This window comes from Danio rerio, chromosome 1 (assembly GCF_052040795.2).
Source record: "Danio rerio strain M-AB ecotype USA chromosome 1, GRCz13ab, whole genome shotgun sequence".
NCBI classification, from domain to species: domain Eukaryota; kingdom Metazoa; phylum Chordata; class Actinopteri; order Cypriniformes; family Danionidae; genus Danio; species Danio rerio.
In genome coordinates this window covers 9134969-9152500 of record NC_141021.1, presented here as the reverse complement: position 1 = coordinate 9152500, position 17532 = coordinate 9134969, and the positions used below count along the sequence as shown (strand labels likewise).

The 17532-nt window shown below is 37.8% G+C and overlaps 1 protein-coding gene across 18 annotated transcripts in view; it reads left to right on the top strand.

The window, feature by feature from the left end:
* Positions 1 to 17532, top strand: part of radil (Ras association and DIL domains) — a 48478-nt gene that overhangs the window by 4183 nt on the left and 26763 nt on the right. For 11 of the 18 annotated variants that reach the window (XR_015475820.1, XR_015475818.1, XR_015475819.1 and 8 more), the window contains 4 exon segments: positions 380 to 950; positions 11795 to 12075; positions 14818 to 15498; positions 17449 to 17486. Coding sequence is in view for 6 of the 18 variants with exons in the window: in XM_087236066.1 (XP_087092192.1) it covers positions 416 to 950; positions 11795 to 12075; positions 14818 to 15498; positions 17449 to 17486 (1535 nt within the window). In the remaining 12 variants the exon portion in view is untranslated. 18 annotated transcript variants of the gene reach the window in all.

Genomic DNA, 17532 nt, shown 5'->3' with positions numbered 1-17532 from the left:
AATCAGATTGATTCAAGCCTGCAATAAATAGGCAGATTTTCCCCCACTACTTTATTTTCATTTTGGAAGAATCCCCCCTTCCACCCCATCACCTCCTTTTCCTTAATTATTAGGGGAGCTCTCCAGACCTAGCTGATCTCAGACCTCGTTATATGCTTATTGACCTTTCTCTGAGCTCAGGGTTATCTCCCGGGACAGCATGCCAAACCTGCTAATAGCGTCAAGCAAAATAAATGCGAACTCTTGAAATTAAGAATAAAATGGAGCTGGGCATATTGCAGTGTTTGGAAAAAAAGAAAAAAAAACATTTATTTATTCTTTCAATGCTTTTTAAAGCCCTGTTTCATCTGCCACCTGACACAGTATGTTGTTTTCTCAGTTCTAGGAGTTTTTAACCAATGCAAGTCCCGGCACCATGTTCTACGGTTCCTCATCTGCCAGCATGTCTCTGCCCTCCAAGAACCGCCTGAAGCGCCAGAGTCGCACTTTTACGCAGGTTCTGTACCGGACACTGAGTTACCGGGACCGCCGCTCTGTGACCGACTTACCTGAGCAGGTGCGTGATGATCCAGCGGAGCTCTCCACCCAATCCTCCGCCCCAGGTGTGCTGAAGATATTTGGTGATGAAATCAGTGCCGGCGCCAATTACAAAAGTGTTCTTGCTACACCTCGCTCCAGCGCCCAAGAGCTGATCAAAGAGGCGCTTGAGCGTTACTCTCTGAACAAGACCTCTGCCTGTAATTTTGTGTTGTGTGATGTGATCGGACGGTTTGAGGGTCCTGACCGGCGGTGGCGGACTGAGTGTCTTCGGGCGCTGGGAAACAATGAAAAGCCCCTTCTCCTGCAGGACCTCTGGAAGCCGAAGGAAGGTTTCTCCCGCCGCTTTGAGCTCAGACGGAGAGCTGAAGTAGAGGAGCTGGCAGCAAAAGAGAAGGACACAGTCACCGCAGGTAATGCACAGATGCAGTCATTCAGAAACATATGCTCAGGAGAGAACGCTCTTGTTATGTGGTTGTGTTTCCTAATGCAGTGTTTCCCAACCCTGTTCCTGAAGGCACACCAACAATACGTATTGTGGATGTCTCCCTTATCTGACAGGTTTGGGAGTCTCTTCTTATGTTCTGATTAGCTGATTTAGGAGTGTTTGATTAAGAAGAGGTTGAAAATGTGTACTGGTTGTGGTGTGGAGAGAAATGCGCTATATGATTACACATCATATTACATTACTGTGGTGTGCCTTTAGGAACAGGGTTGGGAAACACTGTCCTAATGAACTGCAAAAGGAGAATCTTGTACAACTGGGCTAAATGGAGTACATGCACATTGTGAATAATCTTGTGTTTAACTTTTCCAGACATCAGAAAAATGGGCTAATACTTTAGAATATTGGTCCATTAGTTAATGTATTTACTAACATTAACAAAGTATGAATAATCATAATTCAACATCAACTAAGGCATTATTAAAATCCATATTTGTACTTGTTTACATTAGGTAATGCACTTTGAGTTAGCATAAACTAGCATTATTTATGCTAAATCGCCTTAACTAACATTAACAAAGATCAATAAAAAATACAGTAATACATGTATTACTAATTGCTTGTTCGTGTTAGTAAATATCTTAACTAACATTAACTAATGGACCATTATTTTAAAGTGTTATACCAAACACTTAAAAAAAGTGTAAATATCAAAAAATGTATTATAATTACTGGATCATGACATATATTATCACTTTTTGATAATAGGATAATATTGATATGATAATATGATATCTATAGTCAGGGGCACCTGCAGGATTCTATTTAAACTTTCGCACTTATCCACCCCATCATCCCTGATTCTTATTTCAATCTCAGAAATGGACCGATGCTTGCTGTTAAAGGCTACGTTAATTAAGGGCATTGCCACGAGTTAGATGGAGAAAATGAAAGCACATCACTGTATCATAATTTTACTGTATCTTAATATTAATTATGTTGTTGGACAGTTATCTACTAGATCAGGGGTGTCAAACTCAGTTCCAAAAGGGCCAAAGCCCTGCACAGTTTAGTTCCAACCCTGCTCCAACACACTTACCTGTAGGTTTCAAACAAGGCTTAAGGACTCAATTAGTTTGATCTGGTGTGTTTAATTAGGGTTGGAACTAAACTGTGCAGAGCTGCGGCCCTTTTGGAACTGAGTTTGACACCTGTGTACTAGATGTCTGCTTATTTGTGCCAGTCTGTCAGATAAAATAGTTTAAAACACCTTGGCTGTTTCTCAATCTTGTGTCCTCGTGTTCTTGTGTAACGTCATCATCAGCTGCCAAAGTTCAGTTCCAATACTCAAGACCGCTAGAACAGAGGACGCTTGAACTTCCCGAATGTGTTCTTGATATGGAGGATCCATCGATGCAGACTTGAACACCAATCTTGCTCTAAAAGTCCCAGAAGTCATTGCGACTAGGGTTGTTTTTATTAAGATTTATTATTAAAGTTCAGAGATATCACTTATTTACCTCAGGAATTTCCCTAAATGAGACGGTGAATGTAAACATTACCATGGACATCTTAATAAAGTAATAAACACATTAAGGGAGTTTGTTTGCTGAAATTTGTATTAAAATCTGTTTTATTTATTTTGTGCAACGTATATTTATAATGATTTTAAGCATAGTATATATTTGTAAAAGGGGGAAAACAATAAATTGTTGAATGAATACTGTAATGTTAAAAAAAATCCATTTAAATCCCCGTGAAGGTCTCGTGACCATAAAGAAGAATGCATCATCTTGTTTCTCACAGTACGAGTTCTCTGTTCTCGCGGTCTCCCGAGTTCATTCTTCCGAGGACACCTGGCAAAACCGAACTCCTCAAGAACGCAAGTCTGTTCTCTGCGTTCTTGGCATTGAGAAACAGCCCTTGAATGGTAGTGGTTCCATGCGAGGAGACTGCGCAGCCACGGGCCGGGCCTGGAGTTCCCCTGGCTCAGGTGCTGATGAGACTGTGGTTTCCACTCTATGTGGGGAAGCAATATTTGTCTCATTAGTTGTAGGCCTTTTGGCAAATGTCTCAATTAAGTTTAACTGCTTTAAAGAGAGTTTACTCATTTTGAACCTTGTTTTAAACAATAGCTAGCTGAATTGTAATTTCTAGTGTGCGGAAAAATCGGCAGCAAAACTAAAGCCAATAGATCTCCAAGTACATACACACTTTAAAACACACAAACGCTCACCTTTATTTATTCTCATTCATTCTTGCTTTGTCAATATATCGTAGTGTATACTGTTTAATAATGTATTTAAATGATGTAATAAATAAAAAAGTTCCATTAACTCGTGCACTCTCATGGTAGATACTCACAGTGCGTACAGCCGTACGGCTGCAGGCGCCACTGTCTATAGTATAATCAAAGATGTTTTACAATAAACACATTTAAATAAAATAATAATTAAAAATTATTTTATAATAATAATTTATAATCATAATTATAATATGATAAATTATGTATAAAATAGCATAAACAATATAATTAATTTTATTATAAATAATATTATTTAAAATACAATTTTTCTCTCCATGGGAGCTGATACAGTCATCAATCTCAAGTATGAAGTTTGAATTGTTTTAGTAGTGACTAAGCTAAACACATACAGTACTGGTCATTGCGTTCATAAGCTCAACAGAAATGTGTGTGATTGGTTATTACTCCCTGCATTCTTGTCATGTCTGGTTTGCAGTGCAAGTTTGGGTTGACCAACTAGTTCTTCCTTAGTTGTTTAATCATCAGACTCCAGCTTGAACTGATATGTTAAAATCAACACTATAGTTATTGTGGTAAAAAGAAACTGCTGGAGCCACGGTTGCCAGTTTTTCACAGTCAAAACTAGCCCAATGGCAATCAAAACTAGCCCAATAATATCAAAACCTGCTTTCAGCAATAACACATAATGCATGATTACCCTCCATGTTTTGAATTATAGTCATGATTTGAAACTTTAGGTGGTGCATATTTGCCGAACAGAAGCTTTAAATCAGTTACCGCATCACTGCTTTAAAGTGCTGCGAGCTGGAGATAAGGCGTTGAGCATATCAGCACTGTTGTATAGATGTTGTGATAAATGCCACTACATCTTAATTGTTCTTTGTTGTTCACGGCTGCTCAGGTTCACTAATGCCGACACACAGATGTCAGAGCAGGTGCCAGAGATAGATGCACGATTGGGTTTGCCGTAGTATGGCTCACCTCCAGTAGTTGAATTGAGGTCTCAGTTTCACTATTTTATTTGTGCACTTTTATTGCAGACTAGTCATAACACTGCCATGCAACTCTGTCTCAGTCTCTCTCTTTCTCTCTCTCTCTCCTTCTGTTTGTGCCGGGATGCTGTTGTACTAAATTACAAATTCAACAAGGTGGCCATTGAGCCAAAACACAGGGTGGAAGTTAAATCAATATCCGCAGGCACATTACTCAGGATAATTTATCCTCAGGTTGAGCTCCTCTTCTTCCTGGTGGGATGGAGAGAATGCATGTGCGTGGTGGTTTCTATACCTTGGGGACGAATTTGCCCCAGAAGTGTGCTAAATCTGTGCTAAACCTTCCTTTGGGGATGTCTTGTAAAGGAAAACAATAAATAAAAATGAATAGAAATCAAATTGAATATAACTATATAAAAAAATAAAAACAATACATATTAATATTATTATTATATTAATAATATGTATAATTCCCAATATTATAAGTAATAATTCATTCATTCATTCATTTTCATTTTGGCTTAATCCCTTTATTAATCCGGGGTCGCCACAGCGGAATGAACCGCCAATTTATCCAGCATATGTTTTACGCAGCATATGCCCTTCCAGCTGCAAGCCATCACTGGGATACATCCATACACACTCATTCACACAGACACACCGCATATACCATGACATGAAGGAGAGGGGAAACCCACGCGAACATGGGGAGAACATGCAAACTCCACACAGAAATGTTAACCGACCCAGCCGAGGCTCAAACCAACGACCTTCTTGCTATGAGGCGAACATGCTACCCACTGCGCCACCACAACGCCCCAATAAGTAATAATAATAATAATAATTATGTGATCATTAATATCCTAATTTTAATTGGTAAAAATATGTTTGTGCAGTTTTTGTAAACTTCAAGGAATAGTAAACGATTTTAGAAATGCCATAATTTACTCACCCTGGTGTTGTTTCACTGGTTTTTCCAAATCACAAAATTAGAATTGGTTCAAAAGTCCATCAGTTAATTACCTGTTTTCTTGACTATATATTAGGGGTGTAACGGATCAGAAATCTCATGGTTTGCATTACATTATGGTTTTTTAGTCATGGATCAGACCATTTTTCAGATCAGTTTAAAAAGGGTTGGGGGACGTGTAATTTGTTTTCCATTTATTACAAAAACAGCACTGCAAGATGCTTTTGCTTAGAAATTGTGATTATAATGAAGAAATAATCAGCTGAAAAATGATAAAAAAATTACTGTTACTTCTACTGTTGCTAATAATGCTAAATGTATAAATCTGACATTATAGTTTGTACAATCCGTATTTACTTTTAGTTTCATTTTCAATAAATGATTCATCAATTCAATCATTTTTGAAGAATTATTCAGTGGCATATTTTTGAATGGCTGGTTGTCGCCACCTATTGGTTAAATAATGTGATTTCTGCCTACAACTTTCATTTTCGAACGTCAAGTTAAATGCATATGATGATGATTTTAATCTTCACTATAAACTGTTAACCCAGGAATTCTGTGTTATTTGACTGTTTGTGAACTAAAAACTAAATTTCGTTCTTGATTTTTGTGTTTTTTAAACACAGATTTGAATGCAGCGATTCGAAGGATTAATAAACATATGCAAATCACCATCATTTATAATTTATGTTGCGTGGGTGTTATAATAATAATAATAATAATAATAATTCGTTACATTTATATAGCGCTTTTCTGGGCACTCAAAGCGCTTTACACAATGGGGGGGAATCTCCTCATCCACCACCAGTGTGCAGCATCCACCTGGATGACGCGACGGCAGCCATTTTGCGCCAGACCGCACACCACACACCAGCTGATTGGTGGAGAGGAGACAGAGTGATGATATGCCAATCATGATATGGGGAGGGTTAGGAGGCCATGATGGACAGAGGCCAGTGGGCAGATTTGGCCAGGATGCCGGGGTTAAACCCCTACTCTTTTTCGAAGGACATCCTGGGATTTTTAACGACCACAGAGAGTCGGGACCTCAGTTTAACGTCTCATCCGAAAGACGGCGCTCACTGAGCAGTATAGAGTCCCCGTCACTATACTGGGGCATTAGGACCCACACAGACCGCAGGTTGGGCACCCCCTGCTGGCCTCACTAACACCACTTCCGGCAGCAACCTAGCTTTCCCAAGTGGTCTCCCATCCAGGTACTGACCGGGCGCAGCCCTGCTTAGCTTCAGTGGGCGACCATGTGAGAGTTGCAGAGAGCTAGCTGCCGGCTGAGATCCTGATCTTTTAATGATTAATGCAGCTTACACTGAATGCATTGATGCAGATTACAAACAAGTAGTGACAGAAAACCCCTTTAATAAGAAAGCCACCACATCCCGAATAACCTAACTTCTTCCATCATCATTATATTTTACAGGAAAGCGTAAATGTTAATGCCGGGCTTGAGGTAACCCTTCAACTTGAATAAGTAAAAATATGAAAAACCAAATATACAGGAGACTCTTAAACTAACTGATTTTTGTAATATGACTAGCGTTTTGACCTCTATTTTAATGCAATGCTGTTCGGTTTCCTGAATGCACAGTCATGCAAAAATATATAAACATTTTTTTTTAGTTAATTTATGACCAAACCGTTTTGTTCACCCCAAAACAACCTAGAATATATGACACGTCACATAAGATCATTCTGTAACTTTTAAGTCTTTCTTGAAAAGCTTAATACTAGTTTCTAGCTCTTGTCATTGTAGTCTTTGAAAAATCATACATTTATAATCGGAAAAATCCCAAAAAAGCAAATATCACATTTAAATAACACCAGGGTGAGAAATCATGACTTAGTTTTAAATGATTATGTAAACTACATCCAAGAACTTCATATTTGTTGCTTGAGTGTTACCTTCTACAGCAGTTAGCTTTAAAATTAGTCTGATTTGTGTAACTAGAAGATCCATTTAATTAAATATTCTTAACTAATGCCTGATGGAATCTTGGGAGTGTTTCTGTGAGCTTGCTACCGGTGCGTAATTTCTCAGGGGGTCCATGTTATATGCGCAGAGTTGTTGCAGTTCATCTCTACAAGCAATTGCGTTTTAATTAATGAAAATGTCACCGGCTTATCGGAGGATCTTAGTCCTTAAGCTTGTTCAAAGTGGTCTTCTTAAACCTGGCTTAGTCTCCTGCTGTTCCTTCATGCTGATGCTCCTCACATGTGCTCAGAAACGATTGTCCGTAGTGCTTTTCACAGTCAATAAAAAGGCCAGTGATGGTAAAGAAGGTGTAGATATATAGATCAAGGGCTTAGGAAGGTCACAGATGAGCAAAGGTGAGGAAGGGTGGATTACATTTGCAAGTCACCAGCACCATCTGCACACACACACACACGCGTACAGACACACACACAAACATGCACACACACACATTACTAAGTGACAGATGCTGCTTGGGGGCTTCGTGGATCGTGTCGAGGTATTTACTAACAGAGGCACGTTTTATAACAGGTTTGGAATTGCCAGTTATGTCAGCATTAAATCATGAGGTCAGACTATTGTCCTACCAGTTTGTTCCTCAAGTAACCAATGATTCTTGTAACATCAATGCTATATTTCTGGTTGCTTTTGGAGTCCAGGATCTGTAAAAAAAATCTATTCAATTCAATGTATGTTTATTTCTATAGCGATTTTACAATGTATTGCGTCAAAGCAGTTTAACATAGAAGTTCTAGTAAATTGAAACTGTGTCAGTCCAGTTTTCCTAGTTGAAGATCAGTTTAGCTCAGTTCAGTGTGGTTTAAATGTCACTGCTGAAAGTCCAAACTCTGAAGGGAAAATCCATAGCTCCACAAGTCCCAAACCAAGCCAGCCAGTGGAGACAGTGGCGGGGAACAAAACTTCACCAATTGACAAAAGTGAAGGAAAAAACCTCGAGACAAACCAGGCTCTGTTAGGAATTTCAGAAATCAGTCTCATGCTCTCCGCTCCTCCATGACCGCCACAGCATCAGCTCAGGATACGACCAGGTCCAGGATTATAGATACCATGGCATCATTTCATCACAGGTCTTGGATCGCATTAATGGTGCTGCATAATCTGCAGAGGCCTTGAAATGAGTATCCCCAAGTGGAAATAGAGAATAAAGAAAATAATTAGCTGCTGTTCATAGTGTGTTTAAATGAGATGCTAGATTATAATGAAAATTATTGTTACATAAACAAACATGTAAAGCATATGAGTATGCTTACAAAATTCCTGGTGCATTAAAACAGGAGAATGTGTCTTACAACATGCCCACTCACCTGCTTGGAGCACACTCGTGCAACATACCATTATGTGATGCATTTTTACTAAAAAGATAGTTCTTTAATCTAGTTTTGAACTGAGAGATTGTGTCCGAGCCTCAGACATCATCGGGAAGGCTAATCCAGAGTTTAGGAGCCATAAATGAGAAGGCTCGACCTCCTTTAGTAGACTTTGCTATTCTAATTATTAAAGAATTTGTTATGGAATCAAAACCACATAAAATGCTAGACAGTGTAAAACATAAAATATAAACTTAGATTCAGCAACTATACTACCAGAATTTTGAAATAATAATGATTTTTTTATAGAAGTATCACTAAGCCTGTTTTTTAATAATCAAAAATAGAGCAAAAACAGTAATGTTGCATTTAGTTTCAGTTAGAAATAATTTTCAGTTTTAATATATTTAAAATTGTCATTTGTTTCTGTGTTGAATTATTCCAATCTTCATTGTCGCCTTCAGAAATAATAATCATATGTTGATTTCTTATTATTATCGATGTTGAACAGTTGTGGTGCCTAATATTTTTGTGTAAACTGTAAACTGAAAGACGTAAACACTAAAATACAATACGCTAAAAACAATTAAAAGAGACATTAAATGTATTTATAATGTTAGATTTGTTTTTCACAAAATATTTTTCACAAAAACATCATGCATCAAAACTGTTTTAACAGAACTATGATAATTAAGCATCAACATTGATCAATATCAATCTATAAAATTTGACCAACAGCATATACATTTTAAAACTTTATTTCTGAAGGTCATGTGAAACTGAAAATCCAGCCTTGGCCAAAAATCTTCAACGAGAATCTCCAATCCGCAACAATATTTTACAGCTTCACTGTTTTTACTACATTTTTGTCAAGCAAATGTGAATCCAGTGAAGTTTTTTTAATTTCCAAAACAATTGTATCATTTCAAACTTTTGGCCAGAAATGTATACTGCTATGCATCACAAACAAAAAATGTGGATTCTGCGCTATGGCAATATTTTCTTGTACAGCCGTGAATGCATAGAAATGTGTGTGTGTGTGTGTGTGTTTTATATGCTTTTGTTGGTGATTTAAATTTGTTGTGGTGTTTACCCATGCCCAGGGACCCACACAAACTCACCTGTACTATCTGCAACCTTGAGTAGAAGTGGGCATGGTAGATGCCAGCGGAGCTCCCCCCGGGGCTGGCGCTTGATTCAGCCCTGTACAACTTTTGTTAAAGGTGGGGACTGTCCTCAGGTATGGTGTCGACCACCAGCCCCACCTCCATATACAGTACCATTCCTTTAAGGCACCATGCACAAGTATTGACATATTATTCTAAGCATTAAAAGCTAATCATTATCCCTCATTGCATGCCCCTATAGGACTGGAAATTAGCATGCCTTTATGCCTTTAATTTCATTTCTGCTTTCAATTTAGATGTGTACATTCTGTGCAAACATTAATATAACATTTTGAAAGGTTTCAGGTCTGTATGCTTATGGTTTATACGATGGTATATGACGTATGTGTACACTACCTGACAAAAATCTTGTCGTTGATCTCAGTTGTAAGATTAAAAAATTATAAATTGACTTCTAGTTGATCATTTTAAAGAGTAGCAGAAGGTAGATTTTCTCCAAAGAATCATCTGTTGAACTGCATCCCAATCATCACAAATACTGCAGAAGACAGGACAATTGTGCTGCCTATTACATTACAAATTACAGGAGAGGGCAAATTCTTCAGCAGGACAGCGCTCCTTCTCATACTTCAGCCTCCACTTCGAAGTTCCTAAAAGCAAAGAAGGTCAAAGTGCTCCAGGATTGGCCAGCCCAGTCATCGGAAATAAACATTATTGAGCATTTCTGGAGTAGGCATTGAAGATGAATCCAAAAAATCTTGATGAATTCTGGGAGTCCTGCAAGAACGCTTTCTTTGCCTTTCCAGATGACTTTATTAATATATGTATGGATGCAATCCTCCAAGCTCATGGGAGTCAGACACAATATTCATTCTGTTTCCACTGCAGCATGACTTTATATTCTATACTGGACATTATTTATGTTAAGTGACAAGACTTTTGTCTAAGCAAAGTCAGACCTTACTGTCCTTATTAAATAATTAAAAATCAAGGAATGATCATATTTTATTTTGGTAAAATAAGCGTGATCTAGAGGACTTTACCTTTCATATAAGCAACTTCTGATACCAAATGATCAACTAGAAGTCAAGTTATTATTTGTTGGTCCTAAAACTTGGAGGTGACAAGATTTTTGTTTGGTAGTGTAGATCTATACATGCAAAAAATAAGAGATGATTCTTATTTTTTCTAATTTTACAATTTGTGTGAATAGTAATTTTTTATATAATTTTGTAAACTATTGTACTGATGATTTTAATTTGAAATAGAAACGTTAGTTTAAAATAAAACACTGTAAAATATCTGTAAATGAACAGTTTTCTGCATTTTGTGATGCATGTTTTTTAACGCTTTTGAATTGCATTATGGGACCTTGAGTTTCTCCTTAACATCTGTTGAAAAGTTTGATAAAGTGACTTTTATTGACAATTTTAATAGCTGTTGTAAATCAGGGTATAAATACCTGGTATTCACCTACTCAGTATGTTTTTCTGTTATTTTACAGATTTAATTCTCTCTATATTATTTCTTATTTAATCTATTGTTTCAAACTACAGGAATGTCAATACAAGTCACTTTGTTAAACTGCAAAGCTGAATTTTCACAAATCAACAGAGCTAAAATAAAGGTCCCTTCATGCAACTCACAACCATTGAATCCTGTGAGTCACAAAATATGGAAACTTGTTCATATTTTTTAGGTGGTTTCAGACACGTTTTCAGAAACATTTTTTTTTAAATTTTAGACAACAAAATACCATTGTTTTCAATATTTGATGGAATAATCCTGGTCTTCAATCCCAACAACTGAAAACATTTCTTATTTAATTGTCAAAATAATTTAAAAAAGATAGTCAAAACTATTTACCGTAAGTTATGCTAATGTATTCCCTGTTTTACAATAGCTGAACTTTCACATATTGGTATGCTTTCAGTTTCACCTCCATTTCCACTATAAATGATGTGTATTTTTGTTAAGATCACAAGGACCGTCTACTATCACTATGCACAAATTCACTTTAAATTTTAATAAATTTTCTTTGTTTTGCAATACTTCTCAGTTCACCTCAATCCAATAAGTTTATTTTCTGCCTGAATGTGAGTGACATTTACCTAAGAGTTTTACTTTCTACCACAGATATCAATGCGCAAGCGAGGAAGCTGCAGAGAAACCGAGCCAAAGGAACGATGACTCTCCAGCACGGCTCCTCGTTCTGCCGCAGCCTCAGTGAAACCAGCCTTAACCTGGTGGGTTTGCCTGGTGAAGAACCCAAACGCTACTACTCCACCCTCCCTGGACCCATCAGGACACGCTCCGCACGGGACTCTGAGATCCGCAAAGAGAGAGATGGAGGAGGAGTAAAGCACTCGCTCTACCAGTCGCCACACCTGCTGCTCCTTCAGGGCTACAACCAACAGGTCAGCCGAAATCCCAGAGCAAATGAGAAGGGTATAAACAGAAGTCAGAGCCAGCTCCAAATGGGCAGGTCAGCTCCAAGAGGGTGGGACTTGAGTTCCAAATGGGCTGATGAAAGCCTCCTTGAGAATTCACTGATCGTTTTGTATTTCTGCTACATGACATGGAGTCCGAACTATTGTGTTTTACTAACATTTACAGTGAACCCAACCTCACAGTAACCTGTTGCGTTTTGGTAATGTCTACACCTACCACAACTGTAAACCCAATCTACTTGTGGTGTAAGTCCCTCCCACTTGGAGCTCTCTAGGCTGCAATGATACCTACTTATAGAAAATGACATCACACAAGATGGATGTCATAAAAACAATCCCTTCATCTAATCAGATTACTCAAAAAGGATTAAGAGAGCAAAGAAAAAAAATCCTAGGTCACATATCAAATCAAAGTTAATGCATTTGCAGTAGTTCTCATAAATAAATTAGACAGATGTTTGCGTAATTGGCTATAATTAGTATCAAAAAATTGTACAAAAGCACGCACCTCCCTCTTAACTGGGTGCTCAGCCAAAAAACCCAAAAGGTGCAAATTAAATTTTAATCGAAGGCGGCGACGATTTCGTAAGCTTTTTTAATTTAATAAATTTGTAATTTTGGAGCTTTGGTGTTGCAGCCTTAACAGCATCCACAACAAAAAAGACTTCTTTCAAAAACATTAGTATGGTATCATATAAATGCAAAAGGGAATAATATATTGTAACTTGTAGTGTTTTTAGCTGTCTTTTTGGTTATAACAATTTACATACACACAGTTAAAGTCAAAATTATTGGCCCCCCATTGAATTTTTTCCCAAACGATGTTTAACAGAAAAAAGAAATTTTCACAGTATGTCTGATAATATTTATTCTTCTGTAGAAAGTCTTATTTGTTTTATTTTGGCTAGAATAAAGCAGCTTTTAATTTTGTAATAAACATTTTAGGGTCAAAATTATCAGTCCTTTTAAGCTATATATTTTTTTCGATAGTCTACAGAACAAACCCTCATTATACAAAAATTTGCCTAATTACCCTAACCTGCCTAGTTAATCTAATTACCCTAGTTAAGCCTTTAAATGTCACCTTAAGCTGTATAGAAGTGTCTTGAAAAATACCTAGTCAAATATTTACTGTCATCATTGCAAAGATAACATAAATAAGTTATTAGAAATGAGTTATTAAAACTTATGTTTAGAAATGTGTTGAAAAAAAATCTGCTCTCCGCTAAACAGATATTGAGGAAGAAAATAAACGAGGCTAATAATTTAGGGGGGCTAATAATTCTGACTTCAGCTGTACATTCATACTGTACATACATTTATGTTATTGTGTGATTTAGTACAGCACTGAAGTACAATATTGTTATAATTGAGGTTTTATTTTTGTTGATTATTATTTTGCTTTTAATTTTCCAATTTAACAAATATACACTTTTTATCTTAGGGTATTTTCAGTTTTTAAATTTGGGTAAAATAATAAAGGTTCAAATTTTAAATTCCAATTTAAAATAATTAATTCATTTTCTTTTGGATTGGTCTCTTATATATCAGGGGTCGCCACAGCAGAATGAAGACATGCACATTCACACACTACGGCCAGTTTAGTTCAACCAATTCACCAATACTACATGTCTTTGGACTGCGGGGGAAAACAGAGCACCCCAAGTAAACCCACGTGAACACAGGGAAAGCATGCCAACTCCACAAATAAGTGCCAACTTTGTGCTCCCACATGTATGAAGTATCTCTCTACTGTATGTAGTTGCATTTTTATATTATGTTGGAGTGTTTCTTAAACATTGTGCATTTCTCAAGCTTTGCGCAGGTTAATTAACACATGATAAGAAGCAGACACGCACGTGAGAGCGGTGGGCGGGGAAAAGCAGCTCATTTTTGTTTAACGCCACAGGCTACAAAAACAGCTACACTGTGTCTTAGACACCAAAATCGGCAGATTCTGGATGCTATGATAAATAATCTGATGGTATTTTGAGCTGAAACCTTACAGACACATTCTGGAGACACCAAAGGGTTATCTTACATCTTGTAAAAGGGGTAAAATAGGTGGTCTTTAATTAATTTATGCACTCTATATAAATGCTACATAGTTTCAGCTGAAATTTAGGTAAAATAATAAAGGTTAAAATTTTAAATTAAAGTTTTAATGAATTAATTCATTTTATTTTGGATTAGTCCCTTATATATCAGGGATCGCCACAGCAGAATGAAGCCATACACACATTCACACACTACGGCCAATTTAATTCTTCCAATTTACCTATACTGCATGTCTTTGGACTGCGGAGGAAAACAGAGCACCCGGAGGAAACCCACGTGAACACAGGGAAAACATGCTAACTCCACACAGAAATGCCAACTGACCCATCCGGGACACGAACCAGCGACTTTCTTGCTGTGAGGCGACAGTGCTAACCACTGAGCCACCATGCCGCCCTTCAAGTTTTAATCCTAAGCTTGTTTTACCCAACTCTGAGTTAAAACAAGTTAACATTTTTTTATATTGTGCCCCCACATTTATGAAGTATCTCTCTATGTAGCAAAGGGACTAAGCCGACAAGAAAATGAATGAATGAATCTCTCTATGTAGCTGCATATTTATATTATGTTGCAATGTTTCTTAAACAGTATGCATTTCTCAAGCTTTGCCCAGGTTAATTAGGAATAAAAACGATCACTTTTCATTTTCAGGATTGCCTGGTTTACCTGTTGAACCGAGAGCAGCACACAGTTGGTCAGGAAACAGCATCAGCACGGCCAAATATCTGCCTGTCATCTCCGGATGTGCTTCCACTTCACTGCCGAATTCGTCGTGCTGCGCAAAGGCGCTCTTCCTCAGACCAGCGGCTTCTCCTGGAGCCCGTCGCTCATGGGAATGTGCTGGTGAACTTCATGCGAATCGAGCGTCCCACACCCCTCCGTCACGGGGATTTGCTGTCCTTCGGTGCTCATTACATTTTCCTGTACAAAGACCCTCTGAGTGCTAAACCTCTCCCTGCCCAAACTCTCACCAGACTTCGTACCCTAGCAAAACTCTGCGATGGTGAGTCTGGAGGTTTGCCTGAGAAAGGAGATGCTTGTCGAATGTGTGGAGCTGTTTTACACGAACCGGCAGCATCCTCTAGACGTAGCTCTAAAGCTCCAGCACGAGGGTCACAGAAACGAAAGCTGGCGCTGGAATTTGAGCGGGCTCACGAGGACGCACTGGTGAACCGGGTGCTGACGCTCATCGAGCCCAGCGGGGACGACCACAAGCTGACACCAGCATATTTGCTTTGTCTATGCATCAAGCACTCAGCGAATACATTTCCACCCGGCAGCTTCGGCAAACTCTTACAGAAAATCGCCAAGAGGATTCAGACCATAGCATGGGTTAGTACTCAAGTCAACCATTTAGATAGGTTTCCCCAGTTCAAATAGTCAATGGATAGTCAAATAAAAAGTCAATTAATTTGAGTAATTATTAGCCAATAATAGTAGGGATATTTACACCATATTAGATATTTCATTTATTGGTATTGGTAGGTAGGGCTGCACAATATATCGTGTCAGCATTGATATTGCAGTGTGATCATTTGCAATAGTCACATCGCGTGTACATGCAATGTTGAGTCTGAGTATGAAATTTTGATATAAAGGCTATAGTTTTATTCAAATGTGGCTGCTTGCAGTATGCATTTAAATAATGATGGCTGGTTCCTTTACATGAAAGCTCAGATTTGATTATCATATATATAGTATATATATTCGCAATGATACAGATACCGATTTTATCTCCCAGCCCTACCCCAATGTTGTGGGGATGTTGCATTTTGGTTGGGAATCGGGTTGACGTCAGACACCAATGTCAGACCAATGCGGATTTTGGTCACTTTCAAACACGACCTAAAAACAACCAAATACTAACGTCTAATGATGTTACAGCTTGACGTTGTACATTTGTACTTGTACATATTTTACTCCACTACTTCCCTTCAACCTGGAGTCACTACTTTTATTTGTTCTTGTGTATGGGGTTTAGAAAACATCCAACCTAAAATCAACCAAATATCAACATCGAATGATGTTACAGCTTGAGGTTGTGTGGACGTTACCATTATGACGTCTATCAGATGTTGTATTTTTGTTGCCATACCTGACGATTGAATGTCAGTGTTTGACATCAATATGCTGCTGGTTTAAGATGTTGGCTCGACATTGGATTTTGGTCACTTTCCAACACAAACTAAAATCAACCAAATATCAACGTCATTTCACGACGTTGTTGGACATCAAAATAAGGTTGTCCTAAGACGCTAGCTAGACATTGAATTTTGGTCACCTGACATCACAACCTAAATCTAACCTAATATTAGCGTCTTATGACATTGTGTGCCTGCTGGGCAATAACTAGGTGCACTACAGAATGTTACGTTTACACACACATGCACAAATTACAAGTAAAAGGCATCAGCTTTTTACAGCATAATACTTACTACTCACTACTCTTGAGTACTTTTGAAAGGTCTATTATTGTTAATATTTACAACAGATTTGTTTACTCTACTTGCACTACATTTTAAAGCAAGTAATGGTACTTTTACATCAGTCGGATTCTTCAGTACTCTTTCCACCACCGCCGATTAGACCATTTACTGGTAGATCATCTACAACTAAAAAGAGTCTGTTTGTATTGTTACTACAGGATATTTATATTCTTTTTTAGATTTTATTATGCATGAAAATATCCCCGTTTTAACATTCACATCACCTTTACCATCATTTAATGCTCACCTAAAGTTAACGGCGAGAATAATTGTGAAAAAGCAAACACAGCAAGTCTTGCCTCCATAATAAAAATGACTTAATTATTAGTTTTGCATTTAAAAAACAGGATTTATTTAATTCTGTTTATCTGCAGTATATATAAGTCTATTTCTCATTTACATAATCAATCGCAGAGAGGACCCATTGATTTTCTTCAGTGAGGGTCAGCGCTTGTTCGTCACCTCACATGCCCTTTTGTCTTTGTTGACAAATGCATTTGCCGTTGTCCATTTAAACACAACACAATTAGTTGAATCACGTAATTTGCGAATGTCCATATAATCTAGTCCCAAAGCGGCCGTCCTGAAGCATTTAATGACTGTCTTCGAGCTCATTCATTATTAAAATCCAATTTTAGAAGGTCAAGCGTCAGCCCCGCTATATAGTCGCTGCCCAAGAAAAGAGCAAAAGAGCCAAGGTTGAAAATGTAGAAATGAAACCAAGGTATTAAACCTCCCACATGAAGCTATTCACAATTTGATGACATTAATTGCCGTCTGTGTCTGTGTCTCGCAGGAGAAGACAAAGGAGTTGGCACAGAAGCAAGCTCAGCAGTGAGTATCATGTTCAGCCTTATAATACGCACATGCATGCACTTTC